Source organism: Electrona antarctica (genome assembly GCF_951216825.1).
Source record: "Electrona antarctica genome assembly, chromosome: 6".
Taxonomy (NCBI): domain Eukaryota; kingdom Metazoa; phylum Chordata; class Actinopteri; order Myctophiformes; family Myctophidae; genus Electrona; species Electrona antarctica.
In genome coordinates, this window is record NC_136811.1 from 10,427,522 (window position 1) to 10,449,849 (window position 22,328).

General features: G+C 48.8%; 1 protein-coding gene across 1 annotated transcript in view; it reads right to left on the reverse strand.

The window, feature by feature from the left end:
- Window positions 1-1,647: 1,647 nt before the first annotated feature.
- Window positions 1,648-22,328, reverse strand: part of jazf1b (JAZF zinc finger 1b) — a 29,334-nt gene continuing 8,653 nt past the window's right edge. The window contains exons 3-6 of the mRNA XM_079504517.1: window positions 13,621-13,693; window positions 9,526-9,803; window positions 5,928-6,097; window positions 1,648-1,965 (exon numbers count right to left, since the gene is read on the reverse strand). Coding sequence (XP_079360643.1) covers window positions 1,789-1,965; window positions 5,928-6,097; window positions 9,526-9,803; window positions 13,621-13,693 — 698 coding nt within the window. The 3' untranslated portion in view covers window positions 1,648-1,788. The remainder of the gene's footprint in view (window positions 1,966-5,927; window positions 6,098-9,525; window positions 9,804-13,620; window positions 13,694-22,328) is intronic.

Below are 22,328 nucleotides of genomic sequence, written 5' to 3' on the forward strand. Positions count from 1 at the left end.
TTTCCAAACTCTGGGCGCGCGCACACACACACACACACAAAATAGCTGATTGTAGATTGGTTATATTTCACTATACTTGAAATAGAGCTTACGTGATTAATAATACGTTTGGGTCCCAGCCTGCAGGGAGACTCAAAATAAATTGTTTTGGTCTCGAGTTCACTCTCCGTGAACGCAGTACGGTTGGTGCGTTGAACACCAGAGGTACTATTGGCACTAGTACGGTTGGTGCGTTGAAGACCAGAGGTACTATTGGCAGTACGGTTGGTGCGTTGAAGACCAGAGGTACTATTGGCAGTACGGTTGGTGCGTTGAAGACCAGAGGTACTATTGGCAGTACGGTTGGTGCGTTGAAGACCAGAGGTACTATTGGCAGTACGGTTGGTGCGTTGAAGACCAGAGGTACTATTGGCACTAGTACGGTTGGTGCGTTGAAGACCAGAGGTACTATTGGCACTAGTACGGTTGGTGCGTTGAAGACCAGAGGTACTATTGGCACTAGTACGGTTGGTGCGTTGAAGACCAGAGGTACTATTGGCAGTACGGTTGGTGCGTTGAAGACCAGAGGTACTTCTGGCAACAGAGAAAGCCTCCGTCCTTAACGCGTTGGCAACTGCTTTAATAATTACAAAGTGCTTGGAAGTCCCTCGCCGCGGTACGGCAAAGGGCGCTGGAATGGCTGGGAGCCACGATGACACCGACCAATGTGTTCCCAAAGATTCTGAGGAACTTGCTTCGTCAAAACACTCGGGGAAGGATTGTGGTGCTGAAATACCTAAAACTGTCACCTGAGATCATCTTTTGGTGGAAACTAATTCTATATAATCTATTCTCCCCTCTCTCTTCCCGTTGCAGGATGGGGAACATAGAACCTGGGGAACATGGGTATGCTTCCGGCAGGACATCCCAACATGATAGGCGACCACTCTACTCAACATGCTGCCATCCACAATACAAATGTCCAAAGAAACAAAAATAATACATATATCATACAAAAAAAACATGAGTGATAGATAGCTTAAATGTGCAAAAGTACAAACATGTGAACCACGCAAAGATACAGCATTCCAAAGAAAAAAGAAAAGGTGGTAAAACAATGCATTTAAAGCATGCAATCAAGTAGTGTTGGTTCAATAGTGAGGATAAGAGAAGAGAGAGAGGTAGAGGGGAAAAGAGGTAGATGGAAAGTTATTCAACCGTTATCTCTGTATTGAATAGGCAAAATCATCCGTTATCAGCACCTTCGAATAGGGCCAATATGGCCATACTGGCATACTCACCCTTGGCTGAACATAGCCTGGTCAAGGTTTCCCCCTGGTGGACGTGTCATTTCCAACTATTGTCGCGCATGGAAACTAGGGGCTACTAATATATACTATTCTCTACCTATCGGGACGTAACTCGGACGGCGCTGAGTCGGGTCTGGTGGCCGTCGCAACGCTCGGCACGGCGCCTCGCTCGGCGGTGCCTCACGTGGCTCAAGGCCACCAGACACGGCGCGCCTCCGTCAGGACATCAGTGATAATGACAATAGGTGATAATGACATACTGAAACCGTGAATATGCCAGTATGGCCATATTGGCCCTATTCGAAGGTGCTGATAACGGATGATTTCGCCTATTCAATAGAGAGATAACGGTCGAATGGGGTGGAAAGATAAGGGGACCATAGCCACTGCTGGTGATGGTGGTGGTGCAAGGTGTTTGGGTGGTGGCTGGGTGGGGGTATAGGGTGGTGGTGCCATGTGTTTTGGGTGGGTGGGTGGTGGCGGCTGCCATGGTTTCTTTCTACTGCTGCATCTTGCGGAGCATGTCGGTGGAGATGGGCGGGTGGAAGTTGATGGTGTGGTGGCGGAGGCCCTGAGCGGTCTTGTAGCTCTTCCCGCATCGGCACTTGAAGGGTTTGCGCACCCTGATCTGCGTCCGGTGGCCGTTCTTGGCGTGGTACTTGATCCCGTTCACGTTCTGCCAAGAAACGGGTGGGGGGGGGGGGGAGGAAAGTCAGGCCACGTCCGTCAAGGAATCCCAATAGGCTCTATGGAAAGAATTTGGGCCCCCTTCCCTAATTCTTTTACAGGTGTTACCGATGATACTAATGAAGGCTCTGTTCCATTCTGTGTCAAACAGAGTCAGGCTGCATGTTGGCTCACTGGAAACACTCTGCTACACCAGTGGGTCTCAAAGTGTCCTTGAGTGGGTTCCAAATGGCCCCGTACGGGTGTGTAACTCAAGAGTGTACAGATGGAACTACGGGTCCATTTGGTTCCATTTGTACACTCTCAGAGTTATGGGGGGGAGGGGTCCTTGAAATTAAAACGTTTGAGAACCAGTGTACACTAAATGGAACAGAGCCTTAATTAGTATCATGAGTAACACCTGTGAAGGGGCATAGAGCCCATTCGACTCACTACTACTTCATAAAGTAAACATAGTTAAACATAACTAAATGCAATTCAAATTCAATAAAGGTTACTTTTTAGGATTCCAATTAAAAAAATAGCAAAACATTCAGGATTTCAATTCAAATATAGCAAAAAATAGCTGATCTACAAGCTCAAAACGCGTCGCAGTGTGACACGGTATGAGCTTGTAGATCGGCTATTTTTGCCACGACACTAATCTGCAATGCGGCCCCTCTGGAGTGAGTGTGGAAATCTAGTGGCCCCTCTCCATCGTCAACGTTGCCCATCCCTGTTTTAGAGCATCGCAACAGAAATAGTTGACCTTAACAACGAAAAGAGCACCTCACTTCAAGTTGGGTTTTTCGGCGACCCCCATAACGCTGCCAGCCGTTAGCAGCATCCTGCTAACCATCTGTGTGCCACTGTACTGCCGAACAGAAGAGGAACGTCAAATCTATATACCCTTGTCGTTTTTTATGGAGGGACAGACAGTAGGCTGACAGGAAATGGGGAGAGAGATGGGGGGAAGACATGCAGTAAAGGCCGTCGGGATCGGGAGTCCAACCCGCGGCACACTGCCAGACTGGGTTACCAGCCAAGGTGCCTGGACCACTGAGCCATGGCCCAGGCCCCCTTGTCCTGTTTTCGGTGTGTTCCGAGGGCTGCCTACTCGCTGCCGATGACTATGTCATCGCCCGTAACCCTGTCATTCACGTCAGCAAATGCAATTTTCTCAAGCTGCACATAATTTATCCCCGACCGCACGGCCCAGATGTGAATGGAAACTGCAGTAAAAAACAAAACGCTCAATCTCTGAAAGTGGACTAGATGTACACAGCCATGTTGACATGCTGTTATGCTTCGGTTAACGCATCCTGGACGGGAAGCCCTGTTGGTGTTTTAACCCATTTAGGCCTGACGTCAAAAAAAATAAAAACGTTTGCTCTGAAAGAATATATATTCAAACATTTGTGCCACATTTTTTACGATTTTTCAAAAATAGCAGACCTACAAGCTCGTAGCGCGCCACTCGGTGGCGCGCTATGAGCTTGTAGATCTGCTATTTTTCAATAGCTAAAGTATAACATAATGCTTAGTTAAAACACCAAAAGGGGTTCCCGCCCAAAATGGGTTAAGCATTATGTTATACTTTAGCTGTTGAAAAATAGCAGATCTACAAGCTCGTAGCTGCTATTTTTGAAAAATCGTGAAAATGTGGCGCAAATCATTGAATATATATTCTTTCCGAGCGAACGTTTTTAACGCAGATCTTTGCTTCTGGGGGGATGGGGGGTGGGGTCCCTGGAACAACATATTTTCCGATGGGGGTCGGTGGCCAGATACAGATAATTCCAGGGCTCCTTGACATGAAATAGTTGGAGAACCACTGACATAGAAACATAAAGGTTTTTCATAAAACTGTCATGATTTAGAAGACGGTTTGCAGAATCTTGTGTTGGGTCTCAATGGGTTAACACCCTAGTGTTGTCCATTCTCTACATCAGGATGTCTGCAGGATGGTGACTTCACATCCGTCTGCGCTGATGATGCTCTGTGGGCAGACGAGGGGCTGACCGCATCAGAGCTGATGATGCTCTGTGGGCAGACGAGGGGCTGACCGCATCAGAGCTGATGATGCTCTGTGGGCAGACGAGGGGCTGACCGCATCAGAGCTTCAAAGGTTAGGGTTTGAACTGTACGGCTTTCGTTTTGCTATCTGTCGTGTCATGAGGGGCTACTGTATTGGCCTAATCCAGATTGATACCAGATTGTTTTGTTTTTTTATCAAGCATGAACTGCAGAAATAGACATGGATTTAGAAACTGATCTTTGTCAACCAGTGGTTCTCAACCAGAAACAAAATGGAACAACATCTGCATTACTTTAAATTTACTAGAAGTCTACGCAATTAGAGAATGTTAGAAGAGCAGCGTTTGCGTGGTATCTCTCCTACGGTACCAACGTCAATACAGCAGGGACATGTGGACATATTCTTAACTTTCGGGCTTCTCTACCCTACCTTGTATCTCTTTTTGCAGCCCGGGACGGGGCAGGTGAAGGGCTTCTCTACCCTACCTTGTATCTCTTTTTGCAGCCCGGGACGGGGCAGGTGAAGGGCTTCTCTACCCTACCTTGTATCTCTTTATGCAGCCCGGGGACGGGGCAGGCGAAGGGCTTCTCTACCCTACCTTGTATCTCTTTATGCAGCCCGGGGACGGGGCAGGCGAAGGGCTTTTCTGACCTACCTTGTGTCTCTTTTTGCAGCCCGGGACGGGGCAGGCGAAGGGCTTCTCTACCTTGTATCTCTTTATGCAGCCCGGGGACGGGGCAGGCGAAGGGCTTCTCTACCTTGTATCTCTTTTTGCAGCCCGGGGACGGGGCAGGCGAAGGGCTTCTCTACCCTACCTTGTATCTCTTTTTGCAGCCCGGGGACGGGGCAGGCGAAGGGCTTCTCTAACCTACCTTGTATCTCTTTTTGCAGCCCGGGACGGGGCAGGCGAAGGGCTTCTCTACCCTACCTTGTATCTCTTTTTGCAGCCCGGGACGGGGCAGGCGAAGGGCTTCTCTACCCTACCTTGTATCTCTTTTTGCAGCCCGGGACGGGGCAGGCGAAGGGCTTCTCTACCTTGTATCTCTTTTTGCAGCCCGGGGACGGGGCAGGCGAAGGGCTTCTCTAACCTACCTTGTATCTCTTTTTGCAGCCCGGGACGGGGCAGGCGAAGGGCTTCTCTAACCTACCTTGTATCTCTTTTTGCAGCCCGGGACGGGGCAGGCGAAGGGCTTCTCTACCCTACCTTGTATCTCTTTTTGCAGCCCGGGACGGGGCAGGCGAAGGGCTTCTCTACCCTACCTTGTATCTCTTTTTGCAGCCCGGGACGGGGCAGGCGAAGGGTTTCTCTACCTTGTATCTCTTTTTGCAGCCCGGGAACGGGGCAGGCGAAGGGCTTCTCTACCCTACCTTGTATCTCTTTTTGCAGCCCGGGACGGGGCAGGCTGAAGGGCTTCTCTAACCTACCTTGTATCTCTTTTTGCAGCCCGGGACGGGGCAGGCTGAAGGGCTTCTCTAACCTACCTTGTATCTCTTTTTGCAGCCCGGGACGGGGCAGGCGAAGGGCTTCTCTAACCTACCTTGTATCTCTTTTTGCAGCCCGGGACGGGGCAGGCGAAGGGCTTCTCTACCCTACCTTGTATCTCTTTTTGCAGCCCGGGACGGGGCAGTCGAAGGGCTTCTCTAACCTACCTTGTATCTCTTTTTGCAGCCCGGGACGGGGCAGGCTGAAGGGCTTCTCTAACCTACCTTGTATCTCTTTTTGCAGCCCGGGACGGGGCAGGCTGAAGGGCTTCTCTACCCTACCTTGTATCTCTTTTTGCAGCCCGGGACGGGGCAGGCTGAAGGGCTTCTCTAACCTACCTTGTATCTCTTTTTGCAGCCCGGGACGGGGCAGGCTGAAGGGCTTCTCTAACCTACCTTGTATCTCTTTTTGCAGCCCGGGACGGGGCAGTCGAAGGGCTTCTCTAACCTACCTTGTATCTCTTTTTGCAGCCCGGGACGGGGCAGGCGAAGGGCTTCTCGTCGCCTCCGTTCATGCACATGGAGCTGAGGATGGACTCGGAGCTGACGGCGCTCTCCGTGGTCCACGACTCGTCGCTGTCCGAGTCCTCGTAGTCCATGTCCTCCTCGTCACACTCGCTCCCTGAGGGGGGCGGTCGGGGGGGGTAGGGGGGTGGGGGGACAAACGGTGGGTCGGGGCACATTTGTGGGTCACGGAAACATTTATGTTGTCTTATGTTATTTATTATTTCAAAACATTAAAAGAAAAAGAAAAAAAAAAGCAACATGTTTCATGGATTGAAAACAAAATTCACGTGTTTTCTTTCAATAATTTCATGAAGAAATCAAAGAAAAAAATCAGACATTCCATAAATTAGAAAACAAATGTTTAAGAAGTAGTGAAAATAGATGATCTATGAGCTCATCACATGGTGCGAAACGGCTCGTTGTGAACTTGTAGATCTGCTATTTTCACTAGTTTGGGGTCCTGGGCAAACGTCTAATTTCTCTTTTGGGTCACGACAAGCTAAAAAGGAACCACTGGATTAGTAGTCTGTTAGCCTCGGAAACCCAGACGTTTTTATTTCCAGGGAGAAAAAAAAAAGTCCACTTCAATTCGGCATACAGTAGTGAACTTTGATCACTCTGCTGATTTCTGATCGTCTGCACCTTTGTTAAATTGACGCACACACGTAGTCACGTACACACACACACAGACACACACACACACACACACATACTCCGCTCTCTCTCTGTCGCTCTAATTAATTAGTCTCATGTCGCACAGCTAGATTCTCCCGGCGGATCCTGCCGGGAGCTGCCTATGCCATAGAAAGCATAGGTCGACCCCAGGCTACCAGACTGTTGACTCTCGCAATTTCCAAATGCTTCCATCATACAGTCTGGAGCAACGGAAATTCTATCATGAGTAAAATACAAAGCGGAAGTGAAGCCTCCTCGCCACTTCCGTTTTTGTCTTTACAGTCGCGTAAATGTATCCTAATATAAATCAAAATCATCTAAGCATATAGAGCAGAAATGGAAATGAGAAAATAAGCTCTGAAAGATATTTTTAAATATATTTTCGTGAACGGAAATGGCAGCTTCCTTACTCCGGGAAGCTCGGGAGGTGTAGTTCCAGACTCTATATAGCATTCGGAGATTGTGGAATAGCTGTCTGGCTATACGCAAGACTACTGGATCAGAGACACAGAGAAAGTCACAATGTGATCCTGGAAACATGGCTACATGGAATGGACGGCTCGGACATGTGTTCAGATTTCAGAATGGACCAGGACTGCATTCCTGAAGTAGCCTTGAGATGGACCCCACCTGGCAAGAGGAAACGATGGAGGGGCAAAAGCAACATGGTGGACACCTGTGACCTCAAACCTGAAAACAGAACCTAACGTTGGGGCGTCGAGGAGGCAAAACACTCTGCACAGGACACGACCAGATGGAAGGACACACACACACACACCTTTATCCACAGGACAGGACCAGATGGAAGCACACACACACACACACACACCCTTATCCACAGGAAACCAAGACGCCTAAGTACGTAAAGTGTGCAAAAATGTCTCCGCGCAGGCTCACAGAAAACACAAGGTCATTGGATTCAGGAAAATACAAAACACTTAGACATGGAGCAGTGGAGAAACCACTTTTATTGTTAATGAAACCATGCAAACGGTGTTTAAAAATTGGTTGTTTCGGTGCATCGAACGCTTTACCAAATGTGGGGTATTTTCATGTAAACCTATTTCCAAATGAACTCATTACCTGATTACCTGATACCAAATTCAGAAACGTATGCTCCCCCACAGATGGTCCTACTGTACAGTCACCATGCACACCACCAGGCTGCTCTCCAAACTACTTACAGTCACCATGCACACCACCAGGCTGCTCTCCAAACTACTTACAGTCACCATGCACACCACCAGGCTGCTCTCCAAACTACTTACAGTCACCATGCACACCACCAGGCTGCTCTCCAAACTACTTACAGTCACCATGCACACCACCAGGCTGCTCTCCAAACTCTACAGTCACCATGCACACCACCAGGCTGCTCTCCAAACTACTTACAGTCACCATGCACACCACCAGGCTGCTCTCCAAACTCTACAGTCACCATGCACACCACCAGGCTGCTCTCCAAACTCTACAGTCACCATGCACACCACCAGGCTGCTCTCCAAACTCTATGACTCATGCACATGGCACGACTAGTCTTTGGCCGCTGGGATCCTGGACGGACGAGGGCCCAGGGGGTTTAGGAATGAGCTGGACTTATTGTTGGGAACAGACACGGTCCCATGTGAAGAAAGCTTTTCACAAAACCGCTCTGGAATTCTCATTTGGGAGTGACATTTGACAAAGCATAATATCTCATAATAACCCATTTAGGCCTGACGTCGAAATTTTAAAAAATTCTATTCTAAATTCTGACAGTTTTCTGAAATACCCATGTTTCTATGTCGGTGGTCTCAAAAATAGCAGATCTACAAGCTCATAGCGCGCCACCGAGTGGCGCGCTATGAGCTTGTAGATCTGCTATTTTTCAACAGCTGCTAAAGCATAACATAATGCTTAAAACACCAAAAGGGGTTCACGCCTAGAATGGGATAATGAACAGTTAAAAGTTATCAACTATAGCACTAATAATAGGTCTACTTAATAGCTAGAAATGGGAGATGCATAAACTCACAAATGGTCACAAGATGTCTTGAAAGTGAATAGAAGACATCTTGGACTATAATGCCCTTTCTGGACTGTGTTTTTTAAGGCTAATGTTCCAACGTCACATGCTTCCTTTGCAGCCGAGTTTGTGGAAACACTGACAGATGCCAACCGTGGGAAAGAATTCAGCCCCGTCTGCAACGTCTCCTGGGGTTTTTACTCGCCGCTATTGTCTTATTAATTAACATTTTAAGATTAAATATATATGAGAATGTTTGGCTCCAAGGCCACGAAAAACGAAAAGGAAGAGACACGGGAAAGATTTTCTTCCATGCCGAGAACACGGGAAACATGCTACTGAACATAAACTACTTGGAATAAGTGCACATACACAGGATTATAGTGAATCAAATAACAGGCCCTTTCTTTAAGGGCTGAGCTATTCTAGAGCAGGGGTTCCCAAACCTTTTTGGCCCAGGTACCCCTTGGGGGGGGGGGGGGGGGGATTTTTTCCAGGTCCCCCCCTCATCCTCGCAACACCAATGAGCATATTTACAACCTTACATTTAGATGCCAATTTGGAACTATTTGTATTAGAACTTTTCAATCAAAGTCACAACACATTTTCCACAACATTTATTAGAATAGACGTAGACCTAGTACGTGACAGTGCAGACACATAATTGACCTTTAGCAAAGCCCCGCCCTCTCCTACTTAGACACTCCCACTTGGAGACTTTCCAGCCAGGCTCATTCGTTCCATGTTATGCTTAGCTGTGATTGGACCATAGGAGTTTGGGGAGGGCTATAGGTCAATTTCCTTGATGCATCAAAAACCTCGTCGGCGACCCGACAAAGTGTTCGGGGAAGCGTCTAGTTTACCTGTTGGCGTGCTGCTGCGGAACGAGGACGAGGGGGTGATGGGAGGCGTGACCGGGGGTGTGAGGTTACCGCCGCCGCTGCTGTGGCGCGTCGGCGCCGACGACGCGCTGACACTGCGCGACAGGCCGCCACCGCCCGTCAGACACAGAGGCGCCGACACGCTAACGCTGCGCGACAGGGCGCCGCCACCCGTCGTCAGACACAGAGACAGCTTCATGGGCTGGGACGCCTTCTTCTTCAGGGCCTCGTGTTCACGCCGGGCCGCTTCCGTCATGAACCTTGGCGTGCGTGGTGGTGCCGACGACGCATACATGGAATGAAGCACAAATAAAATCATGATTTTTGTTTTGTTTTTTTGTATTATCATTCTAAACCTATATAACCTATATACATTTGACTGAGGGACTGCCATTGGATTTTTTTTTTAATTTTCGTTTTTTTGGGGACTCTAACATTACACCTATAGCTACATGTTTAAGCATTTATTTTATATTTACAGCTCTGACACTTATTTCAGACATACTCTAGTATGTGAAGAGTCTGCCGACTGCTATTATTAACTCATTTTAAAAAAGTTTTCTCTGGAGATTGCACGATGGCAGGCTCTCAGTCAAATCTGGTCACTATAGTGTTGCTGCTTTTCCAAACGACATCCCACTGCCCAGTTGAAGAAATCACAGATTTTGAGGCATTAACTCTTTTGCTTTTATGACATTTCTGAGGCCATTCTTGTTTCTGGAAGATGCTTCTAAACTTGTAGTCATTAGCTTGTAGAGCTGCTATTTTGGGTGCGCAGCATGCTTTCACATGAGACACGCTGGCTTCAATTGAATTCAGATGACTGAAATCAGTCATGGTGACTGAGAACTTTAATCCATGTGTATACAACAGTGGTTTTTCAACCCTTTTCATATAAAAGGCCCATTATTTATTCTGCATTTGAGATTTAGCCTCTCATACCCAAGACTTTAGAATATGTTGTTACGTCATGCGTAAGATTTTGTCCACAAATCCACAAAATGATAGGTAAACGTTGATCAAAATTACAATTCTTCTACCTTCTCGACCAAAGTTAGTAGCAAACTACAGCACGTTAGCCGCCTTTGTTTTAAATTGTCCCCCATTCGCACATCGCAAAACCGTTCACAGTTCACACCTATTGGTCGGAGATGCGCCACCACTCCCACGTCAATCATTTAATCCACGCTATGCCCGATAACAGGCTCGACAAGCCAAAACCTTATCGATACCCGGGTCTCGATAAATGCCGAACCGGGTTTGAAATGGACCCGATTTTCGGGCTCCATCCCTATTCTCGAGTTGTGTAGACTTCTTGTAAATTAAGTAATGCAGATGTTTAACAATAACTATTTTAACTCTTTAGAGCGTAAAAGAGGGTCCAGTTGGTTACCAACTCTCCGTCATTTAGCTGGGAACCACCTGGAACTCCCTCATTTTTAAAACGATGCAATACTGCCTCCTCAAAGTTGGTATTGTGACTTTATTGTTAAGAGAATAAGAGGTTTCATCCGAAGTGCTTTTGAATACTTTTCATTGGTTGCATATTTTAGTTTTTAACCAACGTGTGTTGGTTAAGACGTAAAGGGTGTTGGAAAACCCCCCTGGTAAACCCCTCCCTCTTTCATTCATGTTCTCAAGAGGGAGGCGTTTAGCAGGCTAGTTCGATAGCACTGATTTATGAGGAAAAAATGAAGAAAAAAATAATCTAAAACCGCGGCCAAAAACATAAAATTGTGGGGGTCCTGGCTTGACATTAAACTGTTTGACATATAGAATCATACGTTTTTTTTCACCAAACTGATTTAGTAGACATTTGTAGAAATGGGCCTGGGGTCCTAATGGGTACATTTATGTCCCACCGTACGACGAAGCATCAATCAGCCTTTTACAGTACGGAGGAGCCCCTCCTCCCGTCTTTCAGGATCCCTCTGCTACCGTAGGGGGCTACTGTAAAACATGTGCTTGGAATCAATATAACCCATTTAGGCCTGACGTCGAAATTAAAAAAAAAAAAGTCTTCTAAATCCTCCAGTTTTCTGAAATACCTCATGTTTCTGTCAGCGGTGCTCAATATTTCATGTCAAGGACCCCAAAAATTCGATGAAATTGACCTCCGACCCCCATCTGAAAATATGTTGTTCCAGGGACCCCCCCCCCCCCCCCCCCCCAGAAGCAAATATTTGAGGTAAAAACGTTGACAAAATATATATTCCAAAATTTGCGCCACATTTTCTCGATTTTTCAAAAATAGCAGACCAAGCTCGTAGCGCACCACTCGGTGGCGCGCTATGAGCTTGTAGATCTGCTATGTTTCCCAATAGCTAAATTATAACACAATGTTTAAAACACCAAAAGGGGGTTCCCGCCCAGAACGGGATAATATCGCTGGATCCATTCCCACAAATGAGACCAAAGTTTATGACAGACAGTAAAGCGGCTCGGTGTAAATGTACGTCATAAAAAAAATAAAAATGTTCACGCAGACGTCGCGCCAAAGAAAAAGTGGAATTAGCGGATTAAGCGAGACCACATCAAGACGACGTGGGTTGAGGGGTTAGACAGTGGCACGGGGTCCCCCCCCCCCCCCCCCTCCCCGCCCTTTTAAAAACCACCATTCAAACACTCTATATCAAAGTGGAGAGAGAGGGATGAGTCTGGGGCAATATAAAATCCAATTACGCAACGCCTAGAGCAATTCATCTGATTAATCCATTCTGGACGAGAACCCCTTTTGGTGTTTGTTAAGCATTAAGTTGTACTTTAGCTATTGAAAAAGAGAAGATCTACAAGCTCATAGTGCACCACCGAGTGGCATGCTACGAGCTTGTGGATCTGCTATTTTTTTTTAAATCGTGAAAATATGGCGCAAATCTTTGAATAGATCTTTCAGAGCGAACGTTTTTAACTCAAATCTTTGCTTCGGGGGGGGGGAGGGGGGGTGCCTGGAACAACATATTTTCAGATACGGGTCAGCGGCCAATTACATATATTTTTGGGAGTCTTTGACATGAAAAGGTTTGAGAACGACTGACATACAAACATAGGGTTTTTCAGAAAACTGTCAGGATTTAGAAGACATTCGAGTAGAATCGTCCTCGGGTCTGAATGGGTTAATCCACCAGATGAGACTTTGGAGACTGCAGTTTGGCCCATGCATGGTTTGCGTAACGACATATTAGTGAAAGCTGAGTTAGCAGTGCTATTGAACACCCTTCACGTCCGTGTGTGGGTTTTTATAAATATTGAACAAATATGAATAGTTACTAAGTGATTCCCTCCCGTTCCCACAGGCGGTGTCGTGAGGCCAGGGCCAACAGAATGCACGGCATAAGCAGAGAAGAAGAAGCGTTATCCGTCCGAATGACCCGGAAGTGCATAATCGCCCATTGTCGTGCCAGGGGTCGCGCCAGTGTTCTAGCGGTCGGACTATTGACATGGTCAGCGCAACCTCGAATTAATGTTTTATTAAGCTCCCAACATCGTACTTTCTCCCATTCTGAGCACTAAAACCACTAATGGCCGCATGCCATTGTGCGTCTGTGTGTACCCCATAGTGATGATTTGATTGGCTGAGCACGGAATGTGACGTATGATGATAAGAGCGCCCCTCACTTCATACAATTGTGATTTCTTTTTCTTTCTTTTTTTTAGAAAGGCATGCATGACAATCAATAATTTAATGAGCCCAGTGGGGAAACCTAAGTGGAGTCTGTTTTGAACTTAGTTTGGAGTTCTCTGGTCTCTAGTATAAAAGTCAAAGTCATACGATTTGTCACACACGTTACTGCGAAAGTGAAATTTGTTCTCCGCATTTGACCCATCTCTTGGAGCGGTGAGCCGCAGCCAAGGAGCGGTGAGCTGCAGCTGTGCCGCGCTCGGGAATCATTTGATTAGTAGATTTGACCCCCCAATCCAACCCTTTGATGCTGAGTGCCAAGCAGGGAGGCATTGGGTCCCATTTTTACAGTCTTTGGTATGACCCGGCCGGGGATCGAACCCCCGACCTCCCGGTTTCAGGGCGGACACTCTAACCACAAGGCCACTGTCTGGTATAGATTGTGCTGTTGTGGTCACCTGTTGATGTAGCTGAGGGCAACGTAGGTGGGCTGCTGCTGCTCCTGTTTCTCTAGAAGACGGGGGTCTGTGTCTGGGAGAGAGAGAGAGAGAAGAGAAGAGTGGTAGTGCTGTGTGCTACTGTATATACAGTATGGTGGGAGCAGAGGGGGGGGGGGGGGGGTGAGTGTAAAACAACATTATCTAAAAGCCGCTTCTCAGAGGGCTGTGATAGACTGCTGCCACCATGTGGTCACATTAATGACTGCAGGGGCATCACAGCAGATAGATACAGACAGACACACACACCTGTTAAAAAGTATTTTCAGTAGGTTTTTGTATTTTTCATGTGTCTATGAGGTGACAGTACTTCATTAGACACCCTGGAGTCGTTTTTATGTGCAATGATGTATTAACTTTGTATTTAGGGTTTCTTCCTGGAGGCTGAACCCTTGTAGGTCAAACGTGCCAATGAACAAAACAGTAATATAGTGACACCACACTATCAGCCCCTCCCCTAACCCCTCCCCCTTTATCATACAACTACAGCTGTGGGTGTGGCTTCAGTTCAGGTGGATCACCAGCCATCACCACCCACCAGGCAAACCAGGCATACTTAATGAACTGGTGGGGGTGCCCACATAAAAACAACATTTTAACAAATAACATTAACAAACAAAACTTCTTCCTCCTTATATGACAATAAGACCTGATTATCATGTTTGAGGGTGGAAAAAAATCATGGCACTCCATCTTTAAGGAACAAAGCAGGATAAGGAAACCTAAGAGAAACGGTAACCCCCCCCCCCCCCCACCCCCATCCATCTGGGGTTAGTGTGTCGATGCTGTTGCACATATACTGTCACTTTACAGCTTGTATGTACACCGTCTACACGCAGACATAAATACAGTACACGTAAACAGATGTTTATGATCCAGGAGTACGTAAAGTAATCCTTTACGTGCCTTAGAGCTAAGACCTGAGAGGAGAACTGTTCAGGCTGCTCACATCTAGGTTTTCGAGATGATTTTTTACCATTAACCCATTTTGACCTGACTAGTGTCCACGGCCAGGGCTTTCACTTCTAAGTGATTTTTTTACTAGTTGACTTGTTGCCTAGTTTACTAGTTGACTAGTTGTTTATGGCGATTAACCCATTTTGACCTGAGATCAGATTCTAAAAATGTCTTCTACATCCTGACAGTTTTCTGAAAAAGCTGTTTCTATGTCGTCGTTCTTCGATTTTTCAAAAATAGCAGACCTACAAGCTCGTAGCGCGCCACTCGGTGGCACGCTATGAGCTTGTAGATCTGCTATTTTTCAATAGCTAAAGCATAACATAATGCCAACACCAAAAGGGGTTCCCGCCCCAAAATGGGTTAAATCAGTGAATGAGCCATTGTGAGATTGTATTTCCATCTCAATCCAAAGATGTATTGTCTTGCAATACCAATATGCGGACATTATAGGAAAGAAATATAAAGCTTGGACCTTTATTATGACACAGCCCCAAATCTATACAACACGTGCATTTCTACAGTATGAAAAACAAAATGCACTTTGCAAGCGACGCACCGGCGTGGATGTGTAAATCGCTCACTCTCAACGTGTTCTTTGCCCTTCATTCACAATTTCACACTACTAGATCACCTGGTACCCTCTCGTAAAAAAAAAGAACACTCTTTCCAAAGTGCTTCTTAAAGCAAAGCCTGGCTTCTCTGTGTGGGTGGGCTGCGTCACTTCACTTAGCGCTTGTCTCTCAGCCATCTTTTGTCGTCATCTTAACGTCCATAATTAGAAATCTGCAAAAGGTTCAAACATGGACAGAAGTTGCAAAATAACCGTGTGAGAAAAACTCTAAAAAGGTACACACACACACACACACACACACACACACACACACGCACACGCGCGCGGTAATGGCTCACAGATGCACGGGTCTTTCCATCCATAAAGTAAACACCAAACGCACGGTGTGCCCTGTGCACATTTTAACAATACGCTACTAGCCCTAATCCTGCCACAAAGGCCACGGAGGGCAACGGCAGGCACTTCGGCTTAACGTGAACCACATTCAGAGAGGAGGAGGAGGGGGGGCGGGGGGGACCAAAGATCTCACTGCAGATCATGTGGTCGAGACCAGAAAAGGGGGTAAATAGAACAACATGGCATTTAGGGCAGCCATTCTTTCAGAGGCTCTGTGATTTGGCTGATGGTATACAGCAAGGCAACACGCGGAGGTGGCAGGCCAGGGCCGTGGCTCAGCGGTCCAGGCACCTTGGCTGGTACTCCAGTCTGGCAGTGTGCCGCGGGTTCGACTCCCGATCCTGACGGCCTTTACTACGTGTCACCACCCCCCCCTTTAACCCCACTAGCATCATGACTGAAGGAAAAAAAAAGGGACAGAAGTAGCATGTGCTTAAATTCATATTTAGAAATTGTTTCAGATGTCAAACATTTCTGAGATGATGGAATGGTGATGGATGATGATGGTGATGGAAGAGGGACCTTCTGAAAGCTTCATGGGCAAAGATAATAAACTTCAAAATCTAAAAGAAAATAGGTCAAAATGACCTCTGTCATGCTAGTGTTAAAGCCTGTATACTTCACTGACCATGGGGTCCCCCAGGGGTCTGTACTTGGTCTCATCCCGTACACCAAATGCCAATCTACAAGCTCACAAACGTGATGCATTACGAGCTTGTAGAGCTGCTATTTTGTGCCACATTTTCACGATTTTTCAAAAATAGCAGATCTAAATAGCAGATCCACAAGCTTGTAGCGTGGCTCAGCGCGGCACTCGGTCCCAACATCTATCTTAAAATCTTAAAATAAAAAAAAGATTTTATCTTAAAATAATGGTTAAAGTGGTTAAAAGCTTTAAGGCGACACAGACGCGTCCTCAGGTCTGAACGGGTTCAGATTAGAAAGACCGCCGGTGTTCTTCCTGCTGCCGGAAGCACTGGAGGAGGAGGAGACGGGCGGAGTTTCAGAGCAGTTCGGGAGGTACGTGTGAGCGTTTCCTCTCTCAACCCTGAGTGCATGAGACGAAATCCCTAATGAGCAGCTAGACAGTGTGTGTGTGCGTGCGTGCGTGCGTGGTGATGGGGAGGTTCCTGTGTGGACTGCTCAATTAGCTCATACATACTCTGTAAATCAGCCACACTTCAGGTGGGACAAGGAAGGGGGTGGTGGTGTGTGTACCGCACAATACCTCACTATTCTCTTTGGGGGGCCCCACCCACAGTGCCTCAGATTAGAAGCAGGGCTGCATGGGGTCGGGGCGGGGGGGGGGGGGGGGGATGGGAACCACTCTAAGGGCTCTGTGCAGGTGGTCCTCCACCACCTTGGTGGTCCTGCTATCAGCAGAAGCCGTGCAGCGGGACGATGCAACGGGACTCGTTGACGTCCTCCTGGCCGACGGGACACTTCGAAAATGTCAACGCACGAGGGTGTGCTCTGGTTGGTGGCTGCACCAGCTACTAGTGCAGATGTATTTTTAACTGTATTGTTGTATGCCATTGTCAGTATGAGCTATGCTATGGGATCATCTGAATTTCCCCTAACCCATTTAGGCCTGGCGTCAAAATAAAAAAAACGTTCGCTCTGAAAGAATATATATTCAAAGATTTGTGCCGCATTTTTACGATTTTTCAAAAACAGCAGACCTACAAGCTCGTAGCGCGCCACTCGGTGGCGCGCTACGAGCTTGTAGATCTGCTATCTTTCAATAGCTAAAGTATAACATAATGCTTAGTTAAACCCCTATTTTAAGTTAATCCCACCCAGAATGGGCTAAAGTATCTATCTATCTATCGGCTGTAACAGCTAGTTTCGGTGTGTGTGAGAGAGATACAATGCCTGTAACCATATACGTTTAGTATAAACCAGGCTTTTATCTCCAGGAACCCCCACACACACACACACACCTCCCTCCCTCATTAGCTCCAGGAAGGTCTAACAAAATTAAAAAGGCCAAACTCGAACCCCAGGGCTGATGATGGCGATATTTGCATGTGTCGTTCAGCCTCTATAATTGGAATACACACACACAGAGAGAGCACTGGGCCCAGAGTATACTACAGCCCTGGGGGAGGGGTGGGGGGGGTGTTCAGTGCGGAGTGGCAAACATCATGGTGACATGTTTACGACGGTTCCTGAGCTGAGGCGGGCGGGGCCGGGGGAGGGGGAGGGGGGGGAACGGTTCCAGGAGTGGCAGCACAGCTAATACATTAAGATGTGAAACCTCTCCAGAAAAAAAGAGGAAATGAGAAATCTCAGCCTCTAGTAGAGAGTATAGAGCTCAGTGTGTTATTCTACCACTGGCTGTCTGGAGCGTAGCCCTGTGGCAAGAGCCACAGGGTTCATATACACAGCACACACACACACACACACACACACACACACACACACACACACACACACACACACACACACACACACACACACACACACACACGTGCGCAGTCTGCACGCACGCACGCACACATCCCGCAAAGTGCCGTGGCACGCAACCAAGCCCCCCAGTGAGGCTCTCCAGCGTTGAAGCACTCGGGCCCTAGTGGTTGGAGCGTGAACTGCAGGCCGACCTGTTGGATTCATGACCGGGGAAACCCCAGTGCAGCTGGGGGCTTTAACGTTGAGCGCTCGGTTGCACTTCCGCATTTCACCGCCACAATGTGGTGGTCAAATGCGGAAGTATAGAGGGTTCTTCCGGGTGCTTCAAAACACCACAACTTCCACTGAAATGAATATCTCTATCCTTTTATTACTCTATGTGCACGCAACGGTGCACGTCCTGAACCAAACCAAAACGTACCTCCCTCCCATAAAGCCCTGTGCAGTCAGTGGAGGGGGAGAGGAGGAAAGCAGCCCCTGGCCTCTCTGTACAGCCAGCAGCAGCAGCGCACCACAAAACAACAGATCTGCTGTCGGAGGGTGAGGAGGAGGAGGAGGAGGAGGAGGAGGAGGAGGAGGGGTGGGGGTGGGACTGTGGGACGGGAGGGCCGTAATTAGGTCCTCCAGGTGCAGAGATCGGGGGCACCGGTCACTGGCTTTCCCAAATGTATTACTTCCGCTCAAGATTTGGGGTGTGTGTGTGTATGTGTGTGCGCGTGCACGCGTGCATGTGTGTGTGTGGTGTGTGTGTGTGTGTGTGTGTGTGTGTGTGTGGAGCATTCCAAATTCTTCTAAAACGACACATAGCGACAAACAGGTTTAGTATTGTTGGAGCAAAAAACACTAAAGCCTCTTCAGGCCACTCACTCACTCAGCGCTCTGAATAAGGTGCTTTCTGTCTGTCCCCCTGGTCGTGGTGTCACTAGACAGACCCCAGTAAGGTCTTATGTTTGTCCCCCTGGTCGTGTCACTAGACAGACCCCAGTAAGTCTTGTGTCTGTCCCCCTGGCCGTGGTGTCACTAGACGGACCCCAGTAAGTCTTGTGTCTGTCCCCCTGGTCGTGGTGTCACTAGACAGACCCCAGTAAGTCTTGTGTCTGTCCCCCTGGTCGTGGTGTCACTAGACAGACCCCAGTAAGTCTTGTGTCTGTCCCCCTGGTCGTGTCACTAGACAGACCCCAGTAAGTCTTGTGTCTGTCCCCCTGGTCGTGTCACTAGACAGACCCCAGTAAGTCTTGTGTCTGTCCCCCTGGTCGTGTCACTAGACGGACCCCAGTAAGTCTTGTGTCTGTCCCCCTGGTCGTGTCACTAGACAGACCCCAGTAAGTCTTGTGTCTGTCCCCCTGGTCGTGGTGTCACTAGACAGACCCCAGTAAGTCTTGTGTCTGTCCCCCTGGTCGTGTCACTAGACGGACCCCAGTAAGTCTTGTGTCTGTCCCCCTGGTCGTGGTGTCACTAGACAGACCCCAGTAAGTCTTGTGTCTGTCCCCCTGGTCGTGTCACTAGACGGACCCCAGTAAGTCTTGTGTCTGTCCCCCTGGTCGTGGTGTCACTAGACAGACCCCAGTAAGTCTTGTGTCTGTCCCCCTGGTCGTGTCACTAGACGGACCCCAGTAAGTCTTGTGTCTGTCCCCCTGGTCGTGGTGTCACTAGACAGACCCCAGTCTTGTGTCTGTCCCCCTGGTCGTGTCACTAGACGGACCCCAGTAAGTCTTGTGTCTGTCCCCCTGGTCGTGGTGTCACTAGACAGACCCCAGTCTTGTGTCTGTCCCCCTGGTCGTGTCACTAGACAGACCCCAGTAAGTCTTGTGTCTGTCCCCCTGGTCGTGGTGTCACTAGACAGACCCCAGTCTTGTGTCTGTCCCCCTGGTCGTGTCACTAGACAGACCCCAGTAAGTCTTGTGTTTGTCCCCCTGGTCGTGGTGTCACTAAACAGACCCCAGTAAGTCTTGTTTGTCCCCCTGGTCGTGGTGTCACTAGACAGACCCCAGTCTTGTGTCTGTCCCCCTGGTCGTGGTGGCACTAGACAGACCCCAGTAAGGTCTTGTGTCTGTCCCCCTGGTCGTGGTGGCACTAGACAGACCCCAGTAAGTCTCCGGTCTGTCCCCCTGGTCGTGTCACTAGACAGACCCCAGTAAGTCTCCGGTCTGTCCCCCTGGTCGTGTCACTAGACGGACCCCAGTAAGTCTTGTGTTTGTCCCCCTGGTCGTGTCACTAGACAGACCCCAGTAAGTCTTGTTTGTCCCCCTGGTCGTGTCACTAGACAGACCCCAGTAAGTCTTCTGTTTGTCCCCCTGGTCGTGTCACTAGACAGACCCCAGTAAGTCTTGTTTGTCCCCCTGGTCGTGTCACTAGACAGACCCCAGTAAGTCTTGTTTGTCCCCCTGGTCGTGTCACTAGACAGACCCCAGTAAGTCTTCTGTTTGTCCCCCTGGTCGTGTCACTAGACAGACCCCAGTAAGTCTTGTGTCTGTCCCCCTGGTCGTGGTGTCACTAGACAGACCCCAGTAAGTCTTGTGTCTGTCCCCCTGGTCGTGGTGTCACTAGACAGACCCTAGTAAGTCTTCCTTTTGTCCCCCTGGACGTGTCACTAGACAGACCCCAGTAAGGTCTTGTGTCTGTCCCCCTGGTCGTGTCACTAGACGGACCCCAGTAAGGTCTTGTGTCTGTCCCCCTGGTCGTGTCACTAGACAGACCCCAGTAAGTCTTGTGTCTGTCCCCCTGGTCGTGTCACTAGACGGACCCCAGTAAGGTCTTGTGTCTGTCCCCCTGGTCGTGTCACTAGACGGACCCCAGTAAGGTCTTGTGTCTGTCCCCCTGGTCGTGTCACTAGACAGACCCCAGTAAGTATTGTGTCTGTCCCCCTGGTCGTGTCACTAGACAGACCCCAGTAAGTATTGTGTCTGTCCCCCTGGTCGTGGTGTCACTAAACAGACCCCAGTAAGTCTTGTTTGTCCCCCTGGTCGTGGTGTCACTAGACAGACCCCAGTCTTGTGTCTGTCCCCCTGGTCGTGGTGGCACTAGACAGACCCCAGTAAGGTCTTGTGTCTGTCCCCCTGGTCGTGGTGGCACTAGACAGACCCCAGTAAGTCTCCGGTCTGTCCCCCTGGTCGTGTCACTAGACGGACCCCAGTAAGTCTTGTGTTTGTCCCCCTGGTCGTGTCACTAGACAGACCCCAGTAAGTCTTGTTTGTCCCCCTGGTCGTGTCACTAGACAGACCCCAGTAAGTCTCGTTTGTCCCCCTGGTCGTGTCACTAGACAGACCCCAGTAAGTCTTCTGTTTGTCCCCCTGGTCGTGTCACTAGACAGACCCCAGTAAGTCTTGTGTCTGTCCCCCTGGTCGTGGTGTCACTAGACAGACCCCAGTAAGTCTTGTGTCTGTCCCCCTGGTCGTGGTGTCACTAGACAGACCCTAGTAAGTCTTCCGTTTGTCCCCCTGGACGTGTCACTAGACAGACCCCAGTAAGGTCTTGTGTCTGTCCCCCTGGTCGTGTCACTAGACGGACCCCAGTAAGGTCTTGTGTCTGTCCCCCTGGTCGTGTCACTAGACAGACCCCAGTAAGTCTTGTGTCTGTCCCCCTGGTCGTGTCACTAGACGGACCCCAGTAAGGTCTTGTGTCTGTCCCCCTGGTCGTGTCACTAGACGGACCCCAGTAAGGTCTTGTGTCTGTCCCCCTGGTCGTGTCACTAGACAGACCCCAGTAAGTCTTGTGTCTGTCCCCCTGGTCGTGGTGTCACTAAACAGACCCCAGTAAGTCTTGTGTCTGTCCCCCTGGTCGTGTCACTAAACAGACCCCAGTAAGTCTTGTGTTTGTCCCCCTGGTCGTGGTGGCACTAGACAGACCCCAGTAGGTCTTGTCTGTCCCCCTGGTCGTGGTGTCACTAGACAGACCCCAGTAAGTCTTGTGTCTGTCCCCCTGGTCGTGTCACTAAACAGACCCCAGTAAGTCTTGTGTCTGTCCCCCTGGTCGTGTCACTAGACAGACCCCAGTAAGTCTTGTGTTTGTCCCCCTGGTCGTGGTGTCACTAAACAGACCCCAGTAAGTCTTGTGTCTGTCCCCCTGGTCGTGTCACTAAACAGACCCCAGTAAGTCTTGTGTCTGTCCCCCTGGTCGTGGTGTCACTAGACAGACCCCAGTAAGTCTTGTGTCTGTCCCCCTGGTCGTGGTGTCACTAGACAGACCCCAGTAAGTCTTGTGTCTGTCCCCCTGGTCGTGGTGTCACTAGACAGACCCCAGTAAGTCTTGTGTTTGTCCCCCTGGTCGTGTCACTAGACAGACCCCAGTAAGTCTTGTGTCTGTCCCCCTGGCCGTGGTGTCACTAGACGGA